The sequence below is a fragment of the Neoarius graeffei genome, chromosome 2, assembly GCF_027579695.1.
Source record: "Neoarius graeffei isolate fNeoGra1 chromosome 2, fNeoGra1.pri, whole genome shotgun sequence".
In the NCBI taxonomy this organism is placed as follows: Eukaryota; Metazoa; Chordata; class Actinopteri; order Siluriformes; family Ariidae; genus Neoarius; species Neoarius graeffei.
In genome coordinates, this window is record NC_083570.1 from 115,803,560 (window position 1) to 115,828,395 (window position 24,836).

The window sequence follows — 24,836 nt, forward strand, 5'->3', positions numbered from 1 at the left end:
CCCATTTTTCATGGCTCATTCTGGATCAGTGATCCAGATCAGCACGAAAAGTCATAGTCAGCCCAGAGGTATTCGTCATGTGAAATTTGGTAATGATTGGTTGAAAACTGAGGGAGAAATAGCATCCTAAACACATTGAGAATAATAAGAAGAATAAAGTAGAAAGATCCTGAGTAAAGGGCAGCACGGTGGTGTAGTGGTTAGCGCTGTCGCCTCACAGCAAGAAGGTCCGGGTTCGAGCCCTGTGGCCGGCGAGGGCCTTTCTGTGTGGAGTTTGCATGTTCTCCCCGTGTCCACGTGGGTTTCCTCCGGGTGCTCCGGTTTCCCCCACAGTCCAAAGACATGCAGGTTAGGTTAACTGGTGACTCTAAATTGACCGTAGGTGTGAATGTGAGTGTGAATGGTTGTCTGTGTCTATGTGTCAGCCCTGTGATGACCTGGCGACTTGTCCAGGGTGTACCCCGCCTTTCGCCCGTAGTCAGTTGGGATAGGCTCCCGCTTGCCTGCGACCCTGTAGAACAGGATAAAGCGGCTAGAGATAATGAGATGAGATCCTGAGTAAAAATTTGCACCAGTGCTGTTAGCACAAATTACCTACAATGTCTTGTTCACCAACATAAAAATGAGACTGATGGTCAGTTTAAAACTCAAACTTTATTAGAATAAATCTGCAGTGACAACATTTGGGCCACATGCTTAAAACGTATCCAGACCCCCCCCCCCCCCCCCCACACACACACACACACAAAAAAACAAAACAAAAAAACACCCACCAACACTTTCTATAAAAACTCTTAAACACTGGAGAATTAGCTTTGAAAACTTATTTCATGTTCCAAGGATTTAACAACTGAACATTACAGTTTAGTGCATTTAGTAACGAGAGCAGACAGAATAAATCCCTTCATCTCCTCTTAGTCATTAAAATAAAAGTGTATATAAATGAGTTTCATATGAATTAAAATGCAGACAAATACAGGATAAGGATCAAACCACACATCCAGTACTGCCGCACTTTTCCACGCAAGACACTGTTCAGAGTATTTTAAACCATCTTGCGCAAATTTCATTCCTTTTCACGAAATAACACTAAAATCCCCTGAAACTACTAAACTGTTAAAACTTGGTGCATCTCCTTTGCATTCAGACACTAATAAAACGTCATTGAGTTTGGCTTAATGTTTCTTTTCAAAATAACACAAACTCTTCATTGTCCACCTGAGGGTCTGACATGCTGTGCTGAGTGAGGTATGAGTCAACAATCAGTTTTATGATGCATTATGATTAGATATTGGCTTTAAAATATCATCACTCCCTATTCACACCCTAAACACAGTGCCTCACACTGAAAGTATTCACCCCCTTGGGTGATCACCTTTGAGTGTAATTACAGCTCAGTCTATGTTTCTATCCTGATGTTTTTGCCCATTCTTCTTGGAAGCAAGATCTTCAAGATTTCACAGAGAACATTATTAATAAGCAGCAATTTGTCAGTCTTGCGACAGATTCTCAAATCAGACTGAGGTCTGGGCTTTGGGCCGTTCCGACGCACTCAGGTTCTTGGTATTGAACCGCTCCAACTAGAAGGTGGAGCTCCACATCCAGCTCAAGTCTTTTTTGCAGCCTGGCACAGGTTTTCTTCAAGATGCATCATGAACCCTGAAGATGAATAGCATCCCAACAACATGATGCTCCCACCACCATGCTTCACATGATGAGGTGATGAGCAAGGTCAGGTTTCCACTTTATGTAGTGCTTTGCACAAAGACTAAAAAGTTCAAATTTGGTCTTATAAAACAAGAGAACATTTTTCCACACGGTTCCTGAGTCACCAAATGGAATTTCATCTGACATTTTTTTTCTTAACGGCTTTCTTTGCGTCACTCTGAAAAATCTGGCCTTGTGGCATGTCCAGGACGTGGTTGTCCCTTTTTCACGACAAAAAAAAAAAATCCTAAACAAGTCCATTTAAGTTCCAGGTTGCAACACTTTTTTTAAAAATTGTGGAAAAGTTCAAGGGGAATACCAAAGCAAGGCACTGTGGGTAGAATATGGGGCAGTGATCATTCAGAGACCAGCCATCTTCCTCGGGTCCTTACTTGGCACCTCGTATTTCATGATTATTATTGCCTAAATAATCATGATATCAGAAACAGTGATTCATATTTTATCAGTTATCATGATCAAAAATATAATACTCGTTACTTTCCCTTTATTTCGTTCATGTAGTCTAAAGAATAAACTTGTAAAACACTGATAGACATACACTGATAATCCTGTTATATGAAAAAAACCTATTGTTATTGTGGATGAAATTGTTCTTATTAGGAGGAGGTGACTGTTTTAGGCCATGTTCACATTCGGGGTCCTTATTCCGAGTCTGTCTTGGAGAAAACAATCCCACGATTCAGGAGAAAAGAGAAAATAACATCACTGACTGCTACATCATTATAATATCGGATACAACCTTAAACAATTACTGTACTATTGATGCATGCCTAAATACCTACAATTCTTCCTTGTTGCGTGCTCTTAAAGGAGCAATATGCAACGTTCAAATGCTCTCCATGACTTTTTATGCCACTGTAAAGTTGTAGGAATCAACTCTAAAATGTCTTATTCTTATCTAACGGCCTACAGTTACAACTGCTAAGTGACTAATAGTTGTCAGTTTTAAAACAAGTAGACAAAAGTTTAAAATTAGTAGGTCAACCTGAGCATCTATGTGTATCTGTCGTCATTTCAATCCTACCTTATCATTTATCCGTCTTTTACATTCATTTCCGACTTTCATCATAAAGCTACATGAAGTCTAATAAAACAGTTAAAGGATAAAATATGTACAAATGTAATAAAACATAAGGCAATCCATTCTTACTGCAACTGGACTCCAGTACCCACAATACCGCTTTGTTTTGGGGTATTAAAGGACCAATATGCAATATTTTAACATCATGATTCTCAAAATATGAGAATTTAAACCATAACCACCTTGCACATTGTGCACTTCCCGATGACACTTTTTTTTTCTTAACGTGGCATAATTGTACTTATTGCTGTTTTAAAATAGACAGTGATAATGGGATAGACTTACAACCACTTACTAGTTTTTATACAATGCCATTCCATGTCGTCCAATAACCACAGTTAAAGGATAAAACTGGTACAAATATAAAATTATTCTTACTGCAACTCGACTACAATTCCTCCATGTGGTGAAAGATTAAAAGGAGCGATATGTAAAATGTGAGATTTTCATTTTAAAATCGTAATTCCTCCTTTAAAAATAACAAGCAAAATAAAATAGTGATGAGGATCTGAAACAAAAGGCTTAAAAAATAAAACCTTGATTTTGAGTGAAAAAAAAAAAATGTCAAAGATGGGCGGGGCTTAAATTAAATTTGATTGCTGTACTGCATTCAGGTTGCTTAGCTGATGTTGCAGGGTTTTACGCCAAGTGGTATGATGTGCTGAAGATTATAAAGACGTCATCGAGTTTATGATTAAATTTAGATCAAGCCCCGCCCCTGTTCACCCAGAAACAGGATATACAAACAAACAAACAAAAAAACCCCTTTTTAATCAGTAACAGTTTTGTAAGTGATGAGAAACTTTCTTGAGGCACTAATTTGCATTGTGTTGTGCTTTACGAAAGCATATAAATGAATAAAAGGTATTTACAGTGTGTGTGTGTGTAAAAAGCTGAGCAGGCCTGAGTGATGAACTGTATGTGGCACGCACACACACAAGCAGGTAAAAGAGATAAAGTGCTGCTGTGACTTGGAGCAACACTGAACTGGAACAAACGCAGCTGATGATCATTTGTTTGTGGCATTGGTGCTGATAGAAAAGTGAAAATCCTGTGTGTAAAAATAGTCTCTATATCAGTGTGTGTCTGTGTGTGTGAGAGAGAGAGAGAAAAACTGTGTGTGTGTGTGTGTGTGTATGTATGTATGTATGTATTGGGGTGCATCAGTTGCCCCCTAAAAATGAAAAGTTCCTCCGATCATGATGCATTTTTGTTTCTATGTTCCTTTTGGTAAGAAAACACACTGGGTGAAATATTTTGACAAAATTCAAAAGTTTAATGGTGGCACCAGGAGCTCAAAGTTATGGAAAAAGCTGCTATTTTATGACTTTTATGACAATTTTGATCACTTTTCATGAAACATTATGGCACCTTAAGCCCAGGGCTGTGAAATAGAAATGACAAAATCCAAGGAAACAATTTTAACAGGGGGTCTGGGAGGAGCAGCCCCCCAGGAGCCGGGGGCCTGCAGGGCCCCAGAAGCTGAACAGATTTTGTGTATATTGATAGATTTGAAGCATCTCCTGAAAGCAAATATTTTCTTAACCATGCCATTTAATTTGAACTGTTTATTATTATTATTATTATAAATTGAATATATAAATGTGAACAAGATGGTCTACCTGGCAATCTATAGTTCGACAGCTTCAATTTCACCAATTCCGCATGTTTTTTTCCTTTAACGTGGTCAACCAAACGTGTTCTTCCACCAGAACCGTACTTCACATCCTGATGGCACAAGATGCAGTAAGCTTTCCCCGGTTCTTTTATCTTCCGTATGTGCTCATGGAGATATTCACTACCGGCTTTAAACTCCAGCCATCGCCAATTCCATGGATTTTTGATGCCGTTTTCCTTGTCAAATGTTTTTGACATCGTCGGTCTCACCGTCCTCTTTCTGAACGATGTCCCTCCGTGACGCGGACATGCCGCGAAATTCTCCTTTTCAAAACCGGTGATATTGAAAGCGTGTTTAAAGAGCACAAGATTTGCGCCGTGGTTTGTAAGCATGGCGCAAATGCCGTAAACCGGTCTGTTATTGTCGCAAAAGAAACCTCCCCCCCCCCCAAATTTTTATTGCAAAATTAGATGATTTACTAAAATGATATTTTTGGGGGCCAAATTCACGGAATTCTGCGGATTTTTCACAGCCCTGTAAGCCTCGGTCACAACCGGCCGTACGTGCTCCTACGGCCGGTCTACGTGCAAAAAACGCAAGAAACGCACGGAGGGCGCGCGTGACACATGCTGATTTTCGAGCCGAAGACCGGCTGCAGAGGTTCTTTGTCATGTCAAACAAACTCTACGGGCGCTTATGTTTTTTTCAGGTTGCAAGACAAATTTACGGCCAACGTGCGTCTTTCTCCATTGGAAAAAAAAAAAAAAAAACACAGTGATTTGGGAAACGCCAAAAATCGCACGGCCAAAAAATCGTACATCCGGTTGTGACCTAGGCTTTATAGAGTATACCAAATATCTTAGATACACATTTTTAGTATATATTCTAAATATGTCACAAGAAATCACCAACATTGTGATTCAAACCTTGCGCAAAAACATAAAATAAGCATTTTTTGGCAAAAAAAAAAAAAATGAACCTCATGGTGCCACCATTAGACTTTTGAATATGATCAAAAAATTTTACAGGATGTCTTTATTGGTGAAAAGGAACACCCAGACAAAAATGCATCAGATTTTATGAAAGTGAGGGCAACTGATGCACCCTAATGTGTATTTATGTGAGCCATTTATCAATGCAGCTCTTGTATACGGTTTCATTGGAGTGCCAGTAGATGTGCTCGACCCCGGCAAACGAACACAGCTCCAGATCTCCTCTCGCGTACAGAGACTTCAGACCAAACGCATCCCTCAGAAACACCTGGAGAAACATCAGGAGAAAATGTCTAACACTTTGGGGTTGGAACAGTAACTCCACGTTCACTCACTTCATCATCATGGATAAATACAGTACAATGATGGATTATGGGTAATCACCTTTTCATAAAAAAACAACAAAAAAAAACAAAACCTTACTTCCTGAGATTTCATCTCCACGACCATCTCATTATCGTCATAGAAACCAAACTGACTGTATGAAAGAGAAGCAAATCACATTACTATAGTAACAGTGACAACGTGTGAAAGACATTCAGCTCTTATTAGTTAAAGTATAAGGGGAAGGGGCGGAGTCACCTCGACTGCCACGGCGTGATGACGCCATCGTCAGGTCCACCAATCAGCACAAGCTTTTTAATACGCAGGAAGTTCTGTTTCCACACTGCAGTGTAAAATTAAATTATGAGTAACTTGTGTGTGTGTGTGTGTGTGTGTGTGTGTGTGTGTGTGTGTGTGTGTGTGTGTGTGTGTACCTAAGGTGTGTACCAGAGACCTAAGGTCTCTGCACTGGCTCCCAGTGAGCTATAGAATTGACTTTAAGGCATTACTTCTTCTATTTAAAACATTACATGGGATGGGACCCAGCTACCTACTGGATATGTTTCAATTATATGCACCAACTAGGTCTCTAAGATCACAGGAGAAAAACTTGCTAGTAATACCAGCTGTCAAAACGAAGTGTGGTGAAGCAGCCTTTAGTTGCTATGCTGCTAAGCTTTGGAACCAACTTCCAGATGATATCAAAAATGATCCTACTGTTGTTAGTTTTAAATCCAGGCTCAAGACAAAGCTGTTTTCAGATGCTTTCACTTGATTAATTTTTACCTAAAGTGTAATTAATTTCCTTTAAAGGGCTGATGACACGAACATGACTCTATGCAATTTCTTAAATAAACTATACAACATGGCAAACATGTTAGATTTCTGTTATAATTACGTGAAAAGAAGCTATTGTTACGCAAATATCCAACTTTTAATTGCACAGCGCAAGAAAACTGGGTCCGTGGCTCGCGGCCATGTTGTGACGTCAGCGGGAGAACACGCTGCGGTTCACTGGCTGTTCTACTCTGGTTCTACTCAATGGAAATGGCGCATGAAAACGCCGGTGAACTCTCTAGTGCTAGCTCTTCCTCTTCTGGGAGTCTAGAATTGTGTTGATCTCTTCCGAATAGAATCTATGATAGCATACCCTCTTTACCCTTTGCCTCTCGTTGCTAGGCGGCAGTTACATGAAAGCCGCAAGCTTTCACAAGCAAATACATGACTGATATCACGCCGACTTTATGATTACATTTATGATTATCATGTAGAATCTATAGCTCTACGTACCTTTATCTTATGTCATTTCACAACACATGTTCTGACAGGAGGACTGTCTTTGGATCCGGCATAGCTACTAGTAGATCCCCTCTGGAATACTGGCAGTGTTGCCAGATTGGGAGGTTTCCCGCCCAGTTGTGCGGTTTCAAGTGCATTTTGAACATATTTTGGGCTGGAAAACTTCAGCAGTATCTGGCAACAGATACTGCTGACGTTTTCCAGCCCAAAATATGTTCAAAACCCACCAAAATGCACTTGAAACCGCTCAACTGGGCGGGAAACCTCCCAATCTGGCAACACTGTGTAGGCACTGCTGATGGTAGCAGCACACGTTTGTGCTGAACTGCACACCCAAGAGATTCTTTTAAGCTGGGAAGGGTGTCAAAACAATCCAAATCGAAGTGTTCAGAGCACAGGATGGATGTTGGTGAGGGCTCCCACTTGTCACGAGTGCGCCTGACTTGCTTCACCCACTTCGCATGCAGCTCGGGATCTCTGGGAAGCTTGAATAAACTTACCCCATCCTTGTGGGTTTTGGAGCAAAAGCCGGCAACACAACGCGAAGGCATAATAACTAATATATATATATATATATATATATATATAAAATGTATAATAATACTAATAATGACAAACTGAACAGCTGTCGCATCAACAACAAACTGGTAAGTTAGGAGGAAGGTTCTTTCGCTGACGTCATATAGCTCCTCCTCCTCTTTCATCTCCTGGGTGCTGCAGCCCCGTCAAATTTGCCCAAATAGCCGCGTTTTTTATCATAACTTGTAAAATAGGCGCCTTCGTGAATTAATATATGGATCATCGGGAATTACTTTTTGTGTTATAAAACATCGCCAAAGATGTCAGAAACGTGTCATCAGCACTAACATAATTTCTTTTCATTTTGATTTTAATGATTTTACTTTAATTCTTTATTTTAATTTCTTTTTAATTTTGGATTTTAATGATTTCACTTTTACTTTAATTCTTTGTTACTGTTCTTATGCTTTTATTTTTTGTGAAGCACATTGAATTGCCTGTGTGTATGAAATGCGCTATACAAATAAACTTGCCGTGTGTGTGTGTGTGTGTGTGTGTGGGGCACAAGTGCTGACCTAGGGATTCAGGATGTGGTCTCTCGTTGTTGAGCAGTGCGAGATAATCGCTGGTGTTCACGTACATGTCTCTGTGATGAGGGTCTGAAAGGAGAACACAGGAGAAACTTAACGAGAAGTCACACCTTCACATGCAGCAGCACGGGACTGAGCAGCGTGTGACATTCACGAGGGGAAACACACTCCAGTCACACACTGTACACGAGGAAGTATGTAGGAAATTCCAGCCACACCCATTTTAATGTTCTTCCCGCTTGTATACAAGTCTGATTTAATGTTAACGACTAGTGTTTAAATGAGTCAGTGGTGTGCGTCATCCCTATCTGTCCCTGCCTCATTCACCTATCCATCCCTGCCTCAAATCCTCCATCCTTCCATCTATCAGTCCCTGCCTTGAATCCACTATCCTTCATCTATCCATCCCTACCGCAAATCCTCCATCCTTCCATCTATCCATTCCTGCCTTGTCCATTAATCCATCCCCGCCTCGATTCCTCCATCGATTCATCCATTTGACTCCTTTTTCCATTCCATCTCCATTTACTCCTCTGTAGATCACTTCCATTTCTCCTTCCTCTCTCCATTTCTTCATCTCTTGTACCACAATCACTTCATTCATTTCTTCATTCACTGTTATGTGGCACATCAATCACTCTCAGTCCATTTCTGCATCCTTCGGCCATTATTAAAAAACGTTCTGTTTTTATGATCATCACTCCAATCCTAAGGTCTCTGCACTGGCTCCCAGTGAGCTACAGAATTGACTTTAAGGCATTACTTCTTCTATTTAAAACATTAAATGGGATGGGACCCAGCTACCTACTGGATATGATTCAATTATATGCACCAACTAGGTCTCTAAGATCACAGGAGAAAAACTTGCTAGTAATACCAGCTGTCAAAACGAAGTGTGGTGAAGCAGCCTTTAGTTGCTATGCTGCTAAGCTTTGGAACCAACTTCCAGATGAGATCAAAAATGCTCCTACTGTTGTTAGCTTTAAATCCAGGCTCAAGACAAAGCTGTTTTCAGATGCTTTCACTTGATTAATTTTTACCTAAGTAATTAATTTCCTTTAACGTAATTTATCTTAATTTTGATTTTAATGATTTTAGTTTATTTTAAATTTCTTTTTAATTTTGTATTTTAATGATTTCACTTTTACTTTAATTCTTTGTTACTGTTCTTATGCTTTTATTTTTTGTGAAGCACATTGAATTGCCTGTGTGTATGAAATTCACTATACAAATAAACTTGCCTTGCCTTGTTTCCAGCCCACCGGCCGGGTGAGCGCCGTTTGTGCGGTTGAAATTTTTTTTTTTAACGCCGGTTTTTCGACATTTTTTTTCGGGTTCGTAAATCTAAACTCGAACTTGACATTTCCGCATTCCCAGGGCTTTCCACTAAGGCTCATACTAGCCAGCCATGACAAATAAGTAGCCAGCGGGGGGGGGGAGTAAACACAAAATAAACTCCTGTGCACGCAGTTCTCAGGATTAAATGTATTTTCCACAGACCATTTATTTATTCACTTTACTCAAATACAAAGTAAAATGGCAGTAAATCGTCTTTCTTTTCTTGCGTATTGCATCATGAGGCGTTCCTGGCTTGTAAATCTCTTATTTTCGGTGCATGACACATTCACGCAGCTGAGCATGCTATGAATTAACAATGACAACGGTCTGCAGTGGGGCGACACAATTACACACTCAGCCAACATTTCTCTATTTGTGTATGAAAATACACTCCAACCACTCTGTTTGGGTTCATTTACAACCAACGGTGTCTTTTGATGCCAGCACGTAATTGAACGAGAGAAGACTGGTTTACCAGAGACAAAATAAGCGTCATCTCTGCTTCTGTTCCCTCCGACACACTACTGCCTCCGCCGAGTGCGCGCGCGCACACCGCATGTCGGGCCGCGGATGAGTTACTCTCCCTTGATCAACAAAGTCTGCGGGGAATTTGTGGTTATTATCGGTACAAACAGCGCGAATCACAACTTAAATGAGTGCGGTTCAGTTTGACATTATGGTCAGTCCGTTAGATAAACATTTAATTTTATTAAAATCGAAAATTAATATTTAGAGCCTGTGGGCTACAAAAATAATAGTCATTAAAGTAGCCGGCTGGACTTAATTGTACGGCCGGCAGCCGGCGCTTGTGGAAAGCCCTGCATTCCGCGCAGAATATAGAATCGAAACAGCTCTGCGCATGCGCTGTGCAGCACAAAAAAATGGCAGCCACCATGAAGGAAGGAGATCCGGAGTTTTCAAACATTTGCTTAAGTGTGAAATCGCAAAATGGTATTCTAGCAAACAACAAAATAGTAAAGATTCAGAAAAACAAATCACTCAGTGATCATTTTAATAGTGTAATTTCATCCGAACTAGGCCTAACGGCCGATTTAGAACTACAAAAAGTCCGTGTGTCGGACATTTTAAGTACCTTTGTAAAAGTTTTGCAAATGTTGCAGTCAGCATTTAAAATGCTAACTTAGTTTTTGTACAAGTTTCAGTTGATTAAACCGTCATATTTTATTAAATGTGTCTGCTTTTGTAATAAAAAAAGTACTGAAAGAAAAAGCAAACAGCATTGCGATTTCTTATCCATCCATATATAAAAAAATAATAAAAAAAAATCCCTCCCCTCCCGACTGAAAATTTTTTTGCTCACCCGGTGGACAGGAAACGGATTTTTTTTAAGGATGGCCTTCCACCCATCCATGCCTCCATCTATCCTTTTTCTATCCACCCAGTCACACCAAGCATCTCTCCATTCATCACATCCATTGGAGCCTCTATACATACATCCACCTCTCAAGCTCTCCCTTTCTTAATCCATCCCTTTCTCTATTCATGTCCACTGATGTACTCTCATACCCCACCCATCTCTTCCTTTATTAATTTCCCTCAATCCATCTCTCTCTCCCCCACCGTACTCACCGTTCCAGTAGTTACAGATGGAGATCCTCTGGCCCACAGCGGTGTAACACAGGTGATAGAGGTTGGACTTGACGAACTCAGGGAAGAAGAACTTCAGATAGTCCGTGTCTAACAGGAAACCACACACACTTCAATATACACACCCTGCTGCATTTCACACTCTCACTTTCCAGCTTGCCTTCTGTAAATATGCCACGCCGGTGGTTGTTCCATGTGCTGATGTGGGGTGGAGGGTTTTTGTTGTTGTTGTTGTTTGTTTTTAATTTGCTTCTGAATATAATCTTAACAGTGAAGAGAGCAGACTGACCTCCATACTGTCCAGCCTGAGGGGACGAGAGAGAGATGAAGGAGTGAACGTTGTGGTCATTCAGGATAGACAGGATTCCTCGACATATCAACCCTCCTGCACAGAGACACAGAGAGAGAGAGAGAGAGAGAGAGAGAGAGAGAGAGAGAGAACTACTGTACATCACATCTTTTTTTTTTTTTTTAGATAGAAAGCATGAGACAGTGAGTGCACGACAGCGCACATGACAGAGACCGCGACAGACAGCGCGCGACAGAGAGACCGCGACAGAGAGATGTTGATCATGTTAGTATGTATCTGCAACGAGGAGCAGGGAGAAAAACCACACACACCTTGTGAGTAACAGAGAAGGTGAACTCCGTCTGCAGCATTCTGCATGATGGGATAAATGGCCTCTTTAAAACCCTCCACCTGCTTCCACAACGGCTCCAGACTGGCTGTGCGGTCAAACAGGTCTATCACCGACACGTTCGTCCCGGGGTGAGACTGAGAGAGAGAAAAAAAAAGTTATATACAGTACCAGTCAAAAGTTTGTACACCCGTACTTTACTCATTGATAGTTTCTTCTGCATTTTGACTATTTTCTATACTGTAGAACAAGATTGAAGACATCAAAACTATGAAAACAACATCTAGAACATGTATGGAATAGGGATGGTGAAAACTAAAAAAAAAAATCTTGACCGACCACCGAGCCTCATTAGCCGGTTAAAGTCAGTTAACCTATGAGTTTAAACAGGGATGCAAACAGCGCGCCTTTTGGCGGATGCTGCCTTTTTCACGGCTGAATCGTGCAGATCCGATTTTTTTTTTTTAGGGGGGGCGTTGGAGTGTCTGAATAATTTCAGAGTAAATTCTGTATTAAAATTACTAAATAAGCAAATGCCGTTACAGTCCATGAAACATAGGAAGTATGAGAAGAAAACAGTAAATCAGAAAGCTGCGAACGTTTTCGCGGAAGCTGCGCAAATGTGCGCAGCTTTCTGATTTACTGTTTTCTTCTCATACTTCCTATGTTTCATAGACTGTAACGGCATTTGCTTATTTAGTAATTTTAATACAGATTTTACTCTGATGAAATTATTCACACTCCAACGCCCCCCCTAAAAAAAAAAAAAAAATCGGATCTGCACGATTCAGCCGTGAAAAAGTTGGCATCTGCGCCTTTAGTTTGTGTGGAGAGATATGATCTGCAATAACATGCATTGTTGGCTACAGACCGAAACATACTTTCAGAATGCACTGGCCAAGGCAGGACTAAACTCGATGTGCCTTCTAATAATAATTAAAAAAAAAAAAAACAGAATAGTAATTTGTAAGCTAAAAAGCCGGTGTCTACACTTTTCTTTCGCCGAGTGGCAGCTGTTTTCAACTGGGGCGGGAGGGCGGGATATAACTGAATGGGTGTTTCTGATTTGTCAGCTGTCGTCCTTACACCGCATGGCATGCCCCAAGCGTTTACAACACAGAATTCCAGGTTCTCCGCTCCAAAACAATTGATTTTTTTTTTAACTGACAATCAAAAAAAATTAACCGGTTGACGCTGATTCGGTCAACCGGTCATCGGTTAACATCCCAAGTATGGAATTATGTAGTAAACAAAAGTGTCAAAAAAAAGTTTGATATTTTAGATTCTTCAGTGTATCTCTTGACGCTTTGCACACTATTGGCATTCTCTAAACCAGCTTCATGAGTTAGTCACCTGGAATACTTTTCAATTAACAGGTGTCTCGTCAAAAGGTAATTAGCGGACGAGTTTCTTGCCTTCGTAATGCGTTTGAGATCAAACAGTAAATAATAACGCTATAAATAAATAACCCTATTCAACACCACAACTCTAGTAATCTATATTATGTCAAGAACCAAACAACTAAGTAAAGAATGAAGTGACTTAATTAATAACAAAGAATAAATACTGGATTAGAAAGCATGTCCACCTGACCTTCATATAAAAGCATTACACACCTTTTATAATGGATCTATTTAATCCATATAACCTTCAGTCTTTTTCACTGACTGTTTCTCATCATTGGATACATACAGTGGATATTAAAATGTAAACAATTTACACACCCCTGTTAAAATAGCAGGTTTTTGTGATGCAAAAATCTTTAAACAAGACAAACTCATCATGCCCAATCTCTTCCCTTTTTATAATGAGGCACGTGACTGCACTCAGAATTAACTCATGTACAGGGTCTCACTGTCGAAAGGTTTCCATCAGGTCAGGGGTGCAAAAGCATTCCCAACACATTACATGTAACAGGGAACACTGTGAAGGCCTTCGTCAACAAGTGGAGAAAAACGATGTACCACAGTGACGTTCCCAAGAACAGGATGTCCGTCTAAAACTGATAAAAAAATAAAAAATAAAAAATAAAAAACTTATCAGGGAGGCTCCTGAGGGACCTACAGCAACATTAAAGGAGCTGCAGGAACATCTAGAAAGTCCTGGCTACACCCGACATGTGACAATCTTGCCTAAACCACTCCGAACCATGTGCCAAAATGGGTTATAGTCTGATGAGACCATAGTAGAACACGTTTGGGAATAAGACAGGTTTGGTGTGAAAAGATGACACCCAAAGAACACCATAGCCATGATGAAACATGGTGGTGGCAGCATCCTGCTATGGAGCTGCTTCTTTTCAGTTGGGATTGGAGTTTGTTAATTTTATGTTTAATAAAATCAAAAATAAAAAAGCAACACCACTCAAGATTAGAGAGCCGTTGCTTTTTATGAAATTCCCTGATGTGACCATTAACCACATATCTTATTAATTTTTACTCTTTTCCTTGACCAGTGCCATTAGAGTCGCTTGTAAATGTTGACAATGAAACCGCCTTTCTACCGTACCTGGAATAGCACAGTAGCCACCTGGTTAGCTAACCTGAGGTCAAAAAAATGTTGGTATTATTGGAAAGCGACTTAAGTAAATACGCCATTTCAACATGTCACAGTAACACGTTATGCAAAACACATAGCTAGGTTTTAACCCACATTTCTTCACTTAGCTGTGACGCTAACTCACTGTTAATACTAGCTTGACCACAGGTGACAAAGATCATGTGGTGTGGTCTCCGAGGACATTATATAATCTAAATTAATACACCTTATTCCACAAATTTATTTTTTTGAGAAATCGATAATCTCTAGACAGTAGATCAATAAGACTAATTTGCATTTTTGGAGTTGCCTTTTTCCCCCCGTCTTGCTGGATTTGGAGTCAAGACAGAGGGAATCACAGAGCACAATTTTCCATATAAATACCTTCATCAGCACACATGAATATTAATTTGTACTTTTCATGTTCTGCATCCAGTACATGGTTTATTTAGTTGTGTAATTACTGAACAAACCCAAACGAGAGGGAGTTCACTCTGGGGAAACTTTTCAGCCACAGACGAGGATTAGTCAGCGATTTCCACATGCTGATGGCTGCACTAAATTGTTTTTTTTTTTTTTTTGGTCCTGGAGGAAATTCACACAGATCCTCAATTTAACACCATGACACGTTATCTTTATCATTACAACACACACACACACACACACACCCCTACCTGAAGAAGTTAATTACCAATCCAAACCCGTGATCATATTTATTATGGATGTGATGTTACACCACGTTTAAAACATAAAACGAAATAAAACTCAGCTCTGTATCATAAAGATTATATTATCCCTGAGTGGGATTCTTAAACGACAACAACTTGTTTATTTATTCTTAAATTAGATTCATATTAGATTATTGCTATCAATTACAGACCAACTCCTCCATTTAAAAAAAAAAACCAACAGAAAAAAGATTTTCCTTTTCAAACCTAGGTCAAAAAGTATGAAGTGACACCTGAAAATCAGTCTCGCACACAGTACTACAGTCTTCCTGCATTTAAATATTTGCCAAAACTTAAAAAGAAGTATAGTTCGGTTCTACAAAAATACTACTAGTATTTAATTAATTAATTAATTAATTAATTAATTAAAAAAAAAACAAAAAAAAAACACCACCCTTCTGCCACGGTGGTGTAGTGGTTAGCACGGTCGCCTCACAGCGAGAAGGTTCTGGGTTCGAGCCCAGTGACCAGCGAGGGCCTTTCTGTGTGGAGTTTGCATGTTCTCCGCGTGTCTGCGTGGGTTTCCTCTGGGTGCTTCGGTTTCCCCCACAGTCCAAAGACATGCGGTTAGGTTAATATGGGATGGCCTTGGGCTGAGGTGCCCTTAAGCGAGGCACCGAACTCCCAACTGCTCCCCGGGCGCTGTTGGCATGGCTGCCCACTGCTCTGGGTGTGTGTGTTTTCACTGCTTCAGATGGGTTAAATGCAGAGAGGAATTTCACAAGTGTGTGATGAATAAAGTTGTGCTTTCTTTCTTGATGCAAAGTAAATTATGATAAAAAAAGGTAATAATAAACCGAGTACATCACACCACCACGTGGCTTATCACAGAGGGACAGAGGTTGTTCTTTTACCTCAAGTCCAATCTAATCTAATTTAAACAGCATTCAGACGTGTGTAAATATAATGGGCCATTATCAGTGTCCCGTTTTCCACATACCAGCAGGAGAAAGTACTCCGATTAGAACATAATAGTTAAGAAATACAACCCTGATTCCAAAAAAGTTGGGACAAAGTACAAATTGTAAATAAAAACGGAATGCAATGATGTGGAAGTTTCAAAATTCCATATTTTATTCAGAATAGAATGTAGATGACATATCAAATGTTTAAACTGAGAAAATGTATCATTTAAAGAGAAAAATTAGGGGATTTTAAATTTCATGACAACATCTCAAAAAAGTTGGGACAAGGCCATGTTTCCCACTGTGAGACATCCCCTTTTCTCTTTACAACAGTCTGTAAACGTCTGGGGACTGAGGAGACAAGTTGCTCAAGTTTAGGGATAGGAATGTTAACCCATTCTTGTCTAATGTAGGATTCTAGTTGCTCAACTGTCTTAGGTCTTTTTTGTCGTATCTTCCGTTTTATGATGCGCCAAATGTTTTCTATGGGTGAAAGATCTGGACTGCAGGCTGGCCAGTTCAGTACCCGGACCCTTCTTCTACGCAGCCATGATGCTGTAATTGATGCAGTATGTGGTTTGGCATTGTCATGTTGGAAAATGCAAGGTCTTCCCTGAAAGAGACGTTGTCTGGATGGGAGCATACTGTATGTTGCTCTAGAACCTGGATATACCTTTCAGCATTGATGGTGTCTTTCCAGATGTGTAAGCTGCCCATGCCACACGCACTAATGCAACCCCATACCATCAGAGATGCAGGCTTCTGAACTGAGCGCTGATAACAACTTGGGTCGTCCTTCTCCTCTTTAGTCCGAATGACACGGCGTCCCTGATTTCCATAAAGAACTTGAAATTTTGATTCGTCTGACCACAGAACAGTTTTCCACTTTGCCACAGTCCATTTTAAATGAGCCTTGGCCCAGAGAAGACATCTGCGCTTCTGGATCATGTTTAGATACGGCATCTTCTTTGAACTATAGAGTTTTAGCTGGCAATGGAGGATGGCACGGTGAATTGTGTTCACAGATAATGTTCTCTGGAAATATTCCTGAGCCCATTTTGTGATTTCCAATACAGAAGCATGCCTGTATGTGATGCAGTGCCGTCTAAGGGCCCGAAGATCATGGGCACCCAGTATGGTTTTCCGGCCTTGACCCTTACGCACAGAGATTCTTCCAGATTCTCTGAATCTTTTGATGATATTATGCACTGTAGGTGATGATATGTTCAAACTCTTTGCAATTTTACACTGTCGAACTCCTTTCTGATATTGCTCCACTATTTGTCGGTGCAGAATTAGGGGGATTGGTGATCCTCTTCCCATCTTTACTTCTGAGAGCCGCTGCCACTCCAAGATGCTCTTTTTATACCCAGTCATGTTAATGACCTATTGCCAATTGACCTAATGAGTTGCAATTTGGTCCTCCAGCTGTTCCTTTAACTTTTCCAGCCTCTTATTGCCCCTGTCCCAACTTTTTTGAGATGTGTTGCTGTCATGAAATTTCAAATGAGCCAATATTTGGCATGAAATTTCAAAATGTCTCACTTTCGACATTTGATATGTTGTCTATGTTCTATTGTGAATACAATATCAGTTTTTGAGATTTGTAAATTATTGCATTCAGTTTTTATTTACAATTTGTACTTTGTCCCAACTTTTTTGGAATTGGGGTTGTAAACAATAAGAAGCAAATCACAGGTTTATATATAAAATACAGTAACGTATTTAATAGAGACTTGTACAGCAAACGTGCCATGTAAACAAAGTAAAACGTGTGTAATCGCTGACATGGTGAGGTTTTCTTAAAGTAAGGAGATGTTTATATAACATTCCTCCAGCATCACAGTCAGAGGTAAAGCTGTAACTTGTAACGTGTGCTAAGCCTCCTCCTCTTCACTCTGCTGACCCACGACTGCACACCAACATCCAGCTCAAATCTCATCAGGTTTGCGGATGACACGACTGTGGTGGGTCTCATCAACAACGGCGATGAGACAATCTACAGGAGTGAGGTGAGCCGCTTGGCCATGTGGTGCAAGGACAACAATCTCTGTCTGAACGTGGAGAAGACGAAGGAGATTGTTGTGGACTTCAGGAGAGAGCACACCCAGCATGCTCCACTATCTATCGATGGTGCTGCAGTGGAGAGGGTGAGCAGCATCAAGTTTCTGGGTGTGCACATCTCTGAAGACCTGTCCTGGAGCAACAACACCGCCTCACTAGCCAAAAAAGCCCAACAGTGTCTGTACTTCCTCCGCAAACTGAGGAGAGCAAGAGCCCCAGCCCCCATCATGCACACTTTCTACAGAGGCACCATCGAGAACATCCTGACCAGCTGCATCACCGTGTGGTACGGCGCCTGCACCGTGTCCTACTGCAAGGCTCTGCAGCGCATCGTGAGAGCAGCTGAGAGGATCATTGGTGTCTCTCTCCCTTCTCTAATGGATATTTATAACTCCCGCCTCACCCGCAAAGCCATCAGGATTGCAGGTGACCCCACCCACCCATCTCACAGCCTCTTCAGCCTGCTGCCGTCGGGGAGGAGACTGCGGAGTCTCCGGGCCAAAACCAGCAGGCTCAAGGACAGTTTCTTTCACCAGGCGGTCAGGAGGCTCAACTCCCTCCCTGTTCTGCCCCTCCTCCCCCCTCTGCCACAGATTCTGCTCGCACACCCCCCTGCCCCCCCTTCAGCATCTGACATGTCATCCTCACAGTTCCCCCCACCAACACACGCACGCACACACACCTTATCGTTCATTAACACACTGAACTCAGGGACCGCACATCTCACTTTACCTCGCTCATTTGCACTATTCCGCACTACCTCATCTTAACAGCTGCTAGTTTGTTTATACTGCTTATTTCATGTTTACCTGCTATACCTCAAGTGCCCTTGACCGTTTGTTTATTTGAACCAATTTATGTGCATATATAAAATATGAGTGTTTAGTCTATGTCTAGGGCGGCACGGTGGTGTAGTGGTTAGCGCTGTCGCCTCACAGCAAGAAGGTCCTGGGTTCGAGCCCCGGGGCCGGCGAGGGCCTTTCTGTGTGGAGTTTGCATGTTCTCCCCGTGTCCGCATGGGTTTCCTCCGGGTGCTCCGGTTTCCCCCACAGTCCAAAGACATGCAGGTTAGGTTAACTGGTGACTCTAAATTGAGCGTAGGTGTGAATGTGAGTGTGAATGGTTGTCTGTGTCTATGTGTCAGCCCTGTGATGACCTGGCGACTTGTCCAGGGTGTACCCCGCCTTTCGCCCGTAGTCAGCTGGGATAGGCTCCAGCTCGCCTGCGACCCTGTAGAAGGATAAAGCGGCTAGAGATAATGAGATGAGATGAGTCTATGGCTAGTTCTTATTATCTAGTGTTTATACTGTTTATATTGTTTGTTTTTTTTCAATTATTCTATTTTTATTTATTGCATTGCCTGTTTGCACCGTGGGTCAGAGAGGACTGAAATTTCATCTGTGCTGTATGTCGAGCATGTATAGCATATTTGACAAAGTTGACTTGACTTGACTGTAACTTTAGGTTTCCCAGCATCTTCAGTACAGAGATGTTTACGCTGCTTTGCGGTTTCTAACACAAGAGTAAAAGAGAGGCGAGTGAGGGAATGACTGTCTATAGCTGCGAATAAAGATATTTAGTCAGTGCCTGAAAGCGGAGCTCCTGATGAGTTTATGAGTAAAATATTTCCAACGGCACAAAATCCCCCTGAATAGAATAATATTACAGCACCACGAATGAAACATCGAATTGTGTCGCACTGTGTTTTTCACCTCAATAAAAATCACTGCATTGTCTTGTGACAGTGAGACCAATAATGAGAGATGCATCGCAGTTACGATGCATATTTATTCCTTTCTTTGACGCCACAAGCAACACCGCCACATTTATTATGGTGTGACTCTGCTGGGTGCCTGGGGGACAGCAGTGAACCAGCGCTTTCACTTTACACCACTACTGTAGAGTTACCATCTAATATCTGACAGAGAGAGCTTGATACATCAAACAGGTGTCTGGTTTCATCTTTCATGTCCATTCACCTTGGTGCGCGGCACCATTAGGACTAATCCCCATGCACCTGTTCCTGACTAGAGCTCAATCGCAGCACAGACAGCTTCTTTTTCTTAACTGTTCAAGTACTAATCACCAAAGCAAATTTTTTGTATGCAAGAACGGACTTGACAATAAATTTGATTCAGATTCTCTTATTGAAAGGATTAGAAGATTTCTCAATGATGTGAAAGGTTTAGTCATACCTAAAGAAACCTAAATTTAAAAAAAAAACTGATTAAATACTAAAAGGGTTAAAGCATAAACAGTGAGGTTAAGAGGTTTTACCAAAAACTGTGATATGTTTTGGGTTTGTTATACCGTGGATTTGTAATTTCGCTCCATCTCCGAGTTGCATTGTAATAATAATAATAATAATAATAATAAGAAGAAGAAGCGTATCAGACGCTTGCTGGCCATGGTGTGAAAATTGTCCATCCAGACACCCATCTGAGTTTCCAAATCTGTCATTGCTTAACTCTTGAATATTTATCATCATGAATACTCTCATTAAAAAAGTTTCTACTCTCTGCTTTCCAAAGAAATGTATCTGGTTAAGATTTGTTCAGTACTTTGGGAGTAATGGCAGGTTGAAGTCGGTACAACAGAATAAAAACTCTGCTCGCGTGATGTCTGGAAACTGCCAGTGCTTTTCTTTTTGAGTCACGGGAAAGCGGTCAGGCTCTCTCTCTCTCTCTCTCCCCCTCTCTTCTGATCGGTATCCCACTGGATTACTCATGAATATCAATCAGTTCACTTTTATAAGGATGTTCTCTCACTCTCACTGTTTCTGATGGAGGATTCAGGACAATTTTCCATCTGCTAGTTTTGATGTTATGATTCATGGGAGACTGAAGTGAGTTTTCATAGCTTTACCCACTTTTTTTTTCCCAAGTCAAACTGATTCCTGTCAATAAGTAACTATTTTAGAATATAACTGGAGTTGTTTTGATGAAAAATATTGAGAACTTAGTGGTCGGAATGAGATTTAAAAAAAACAGAAGTCAGAAATGCGAGTGTCAATTTCAAGTCAATTAGTTGGTTGTCAGCTGTCCATCACTAACGATGATGACTGCTTCATTAGGATGCACAGAAATGCAGATGGGCTGTGAGGCCCACACCAGAGAGACAGTGTCGCCCATAGCGGTGGCATGGATGGCCCAGCTGAGCCGCCACGGAACGTCTGGCCTTGTGAGCTCTTGTATACTATTCTCTCCTAATGAACCTCCTTGGACAGTAAGGTAAGACAAACAATATCGTGCCCCCATCATGTTGTCTCTCTGGACCTCCAGACCTGATGCCAAGTGATGCACAAAAGTGCCACATACCTGATGGGTATGGAAGTTGCCCCGCAGTAACAACTGACTTGCCGAGTGATGACATCCGTTGGCCATTTGAGTGGTTCTTCCGCATGCCATGCTGGTGGTGTGCCATTGACCCTGTTGGGTTCATCTGCTATATTGCACTGAAAAGCACCCTGCTGCCAACACCTTATGCCCCTTTTCCACCAAAGCAGCTCCAGGGCTGGTTCGGGGCCAGTGCTTAGTTTGGAACCGGGTTTTCTGTTTCCACTGACAAAGAACTGGCTCTGGGGCCAGAAAAACTGGTTCCAGGCTAGCACCAACTCTCTGCTGGGCCAGAGGAAAGAACCGCTTACGTCAGCTGGGGGGGGGTTGTTAAGACCAACAACAATAGCAAGACCGCGAAAGGTCGCCATTTTTAAGCGATGAGAAGCAGCAGCTGTACAAACGAAGTCATCCATTATTATTGTTGTTGCTGCTTCTTCTCCATGTTGTTGTTGCTTCGATGTTCGCGCCAAGGTTTATGCAAACGCAGCGACGTAACTGACGTGACTCCCCTTAGCACCCCCGAGCTATGGAAAAACAAACTGGTTCTCAGCTGGCTCGCAAGTTGAACAAGTTGTGAACCAGCACCAGCCCCGAACCAGCCCTGGAACTGATTTGGTGGAAAAGGGGTATTATTGGTGATGTACTATTTAACCCATAGCTGGAATCCAGGCAGGTGCTACCACTCCGGGTCAGAGCGGACCTGGGAGCAATGGTGATTAAGGGGCAACTCCACTTTCCCCAATATTCAAGTCCTCCCGGACCTGAGACTCACCACCGGTTGCAGTTTAAAGTCATACCCAGGACTATTCATGTGAATTATTGGACATGGGTCACACAGTTTTTTCAAGGTTCGCCTTGAAAGCTATGAATATTATCATTTATATTCTTTCATATAAACACTAGTAGGCCCTGCTTTTGAGAAATACAAAGGCCTACAGAGCACAAAGAGGGGATTAGAAATAATATTTTATTACTGAGTGTACCGATTTAACGTTTTTACCCAATTAGCATAATCAATACTAATTTCTACAATTGTTTTTACTAACATTTCAAACGTTGTATTCAGTATACAACTATCTAACATTTAACATCTGCAGGAAACTCCTGCGGATGTTCTATCAGTCCGTGGTCACCAGTGTCCTGTTTTACACCGTGGTGTGCTGGGGGGGCAGCACATCCAAGGACAGGACTGTGAAATAGAAATGACAAAATCCAAGGAAACAATTTTAGCAGGGGTTCTGGGGGGTGCAGCCCCCCAGGAGATGTGGGCCTGGGGGCCGCAGGGCCCCAGAAGCTGAACAGATTTTGTGTATATTGATAGATTTGAAGCATCTGAAAGCAAATATTTTCTCAACCATGCCATTTAATTTGAACTGTTATTATTATGTTGAAATAATACAATATGAACTGATTTACCTTTTAACTGATAAGGGTTCACTTGAAGAATGAAAATATATCAATAACATACCTCATATTATAAATTCACTTATATTCTTGTGTCGATTCGTATCAATTCATTGGGTACCATAATGTCTTTTCCAGGGGGGGAATTCTAGACTGAATATTAAATAATAGTCACTAATGTTCTTGTTTTTGAACTGATTCAATACCAAAATGTCTTTGTTCATGTTAGACAGATTCTAGTCAAAAACTATATACAACTATTTACAAGTCAATATTTATATTTATTTCCTTTTATTTGTTAGCAGTTTCTTCAGCTTAGAAAGCCTACTCTTTTCTTCCTGACTTTCTATATGGCTTTCCCTTGCTCTTTTGGTCTCTTTCATTACGTATTCATGATAACAATGAACAATAAGTTAAAACTACATAAATAATAAATGTGAACAAGATGGTTTACCTGGTAATCTATAGTTCAACAGCTTCAATTTCACAAACTCCGCACAGAAAGACCCTCGCCGCCCACGGGGCTCGAACCCGGACCTTCTTGCTGTGAGACGACAGCGCTAACCACTACACCACCGTATTTGTATATGTAAATACTTAGTTTATCTAGAAATTTTCTATTCTCTATTTATCTGTAATGATGGGCGGCGCGGTGGTGAAGTGGTTAGCGCTGTCGCCTCACAGCAAGAAGGTCCTGGGTTCGAGCCCTGGGGCCGTCGAGGGCCTTTCTGTGTGGAGTTTGCATGTTCTCCCCGTGTCCGCGTGGGTTTCCTCCGGGTGCTCCGGTTTCCCCCACAGTCCAAAGACATGCAGGTTAGGTTAACTGGTGACTCTAAATTGAGCGTAGGTGTGAATGTGAGTGTGAATGGTTGTCTGTGTCTATGTGTCAGCCCTGTGATGACCTGGCGACTTGTCCAGGGTGTACCCCGCCTTTCGCCCGTAGTCAGCTGGGATAGGCTCCAGCTTGCCTGCGACCCTGTAGAAGGATAAAGCGGCTAGAGATAATGAGATGAGATTTATCTGTAATGATGCTGCTGGAATTTTAATTTCCCTGAGGGAACCCGCCCAAAGGGATCAATAAAGTTCTATCTAATCAAATCATCTATGTGCTGCCAACTTCCATGCAAAAAAAAAAAAAAAAAAGTTATTAAGAAAAAAACCATTTGATCTCATTGGGGGCGGCACGGTGGTGTAGTGGTTAGCGCTGTCGCCTCACAGCAAGAAGGTCCTGGGTTCGAGCCCCGGGGCCGGCGAGGGCCTTTCTGTGCGGAGTTTGCATGTTCTCCCCGTGTCCGCGTGGGTTTCCTCCGGGTGCTCCGGTTTCCCCCACAGTCCAAAGACATGCAGGTTAGGTTAACTGGTGACTCTAAATTGAGCGTAGGTGTGAATGTGAGTGTGAATGGTTGTCTGTGTCTATGTGTCAGCCCTGTGATGACCTGGCGACTTGTCCAGGGTGTACCCCGCCTTTCACCCGTAGTCAGCTGGGATAGGCTCCAGCCTGCCTGCGACCCTGTAGAACAGGATAAAGCGGCTAGAGATAATGAGATGAGACTGAAGTAACAGAATGTAATGGATTTATTTGGTAAAATGCATACCTGTAAAAACGTAAAAAAAAAAAAGAATTTGAATTTCTCTGATATGCATAATAATAATAATAAAGTTTCACCTGATTGATGAATCGTTTGAGGTTGATGAAATCAGCAGAGGTGTCGAAGAGTCCATGAATAACAATAACAGGTTTGTAACCCAGCACACTGCACAGTGAGAACAGCAGCAGCAGCCAGGGCACTGAGCTGTGAGCACACTGCTCTCTCAAACCCAGCCTTTTCATGGTGATCACATACAATTAAAAACCGATTCGCTTTTATGATTAAAAAAATAATCACCAAATATCTCTTTTTCCTCTTAAACCATCTCCTACAAACCGTCTGTTTTCTCTCTTTCAGCTGAATTAAACACCAGGAATAACTCCTGTTCCTCCTTAAACATCTTCACTTCATCTGTTTTCTGATATTCCTGTAAATATCCGATCCACAGAAACTACATCCAACACCTGAGCTGAACATGCACACAAATCCGCTTTCTAACAACGCTATTTGCATCCGGATTTGTTTGTTCCGGTTT

General features: G+C 41.5%; 2 protein-coding genes across 2 annotated transcripts in view; both read right to left on the minus strand.

The window, feature by feature from the left end:
* rps5 (ribosomal protein S5) overlaps window positions 1-24,836 on the minus strand; it is a 64,885-nt gene that overhangs the window by 38,030 nt on the left and 2,019 nt on the right. The window lies entirely within an intron of this gene.
* On the minus strand, window positions 742-24,836 carry ppt2b (palmitoyl-protein thioesterase 2b). The gene is made up of 8 exons (XM_060915393.1): window positions 24,379-24,836; window positions 11,719-11,872; window positions 11,387-11,482; window positions 11,080-11,187; window positions 8,137-8,220; window positions 6,002-6,086; window positions 5,843-5,897; window positions 742-5,687 (listed from the first exon to the last, which is right to left on the minus strand). The coding sequence occupies exons 1-8, from the start codon at window positions 24,541-24,543 to the stop codon at window positions 5,544-5,546; spliced, it is 891 nt and encodes a 296-aa protein (XP_060771376.1). The 5' UTR covers window positions 24,544-24,836; the 3' UTR covers window positions 742-5,543.

Coding starts and splice junctions, on each gene's coding strand:
- ppt2b (XM_060915393.1), bottom strand. CDS start 24,543: ATGAAAAGGCTGGGTTTGAGAGAGCAGTGTGCTCACAGCTCAGTGCCC. Junction 11,188..11,386: donor TCAGGCTGGACAGTATGGAG/GTCAGTCTGCTC, acceptor GTTTCCTGTTAG/ACACGGACTATCTGAAGTTC. Junction 8,221..11,079: donor CATCTGTAACTACTGGAACG/GTGAGTACGGTG, acceptor TTCTCCTTTCAG/ACCCTCATCACAGAGACATG.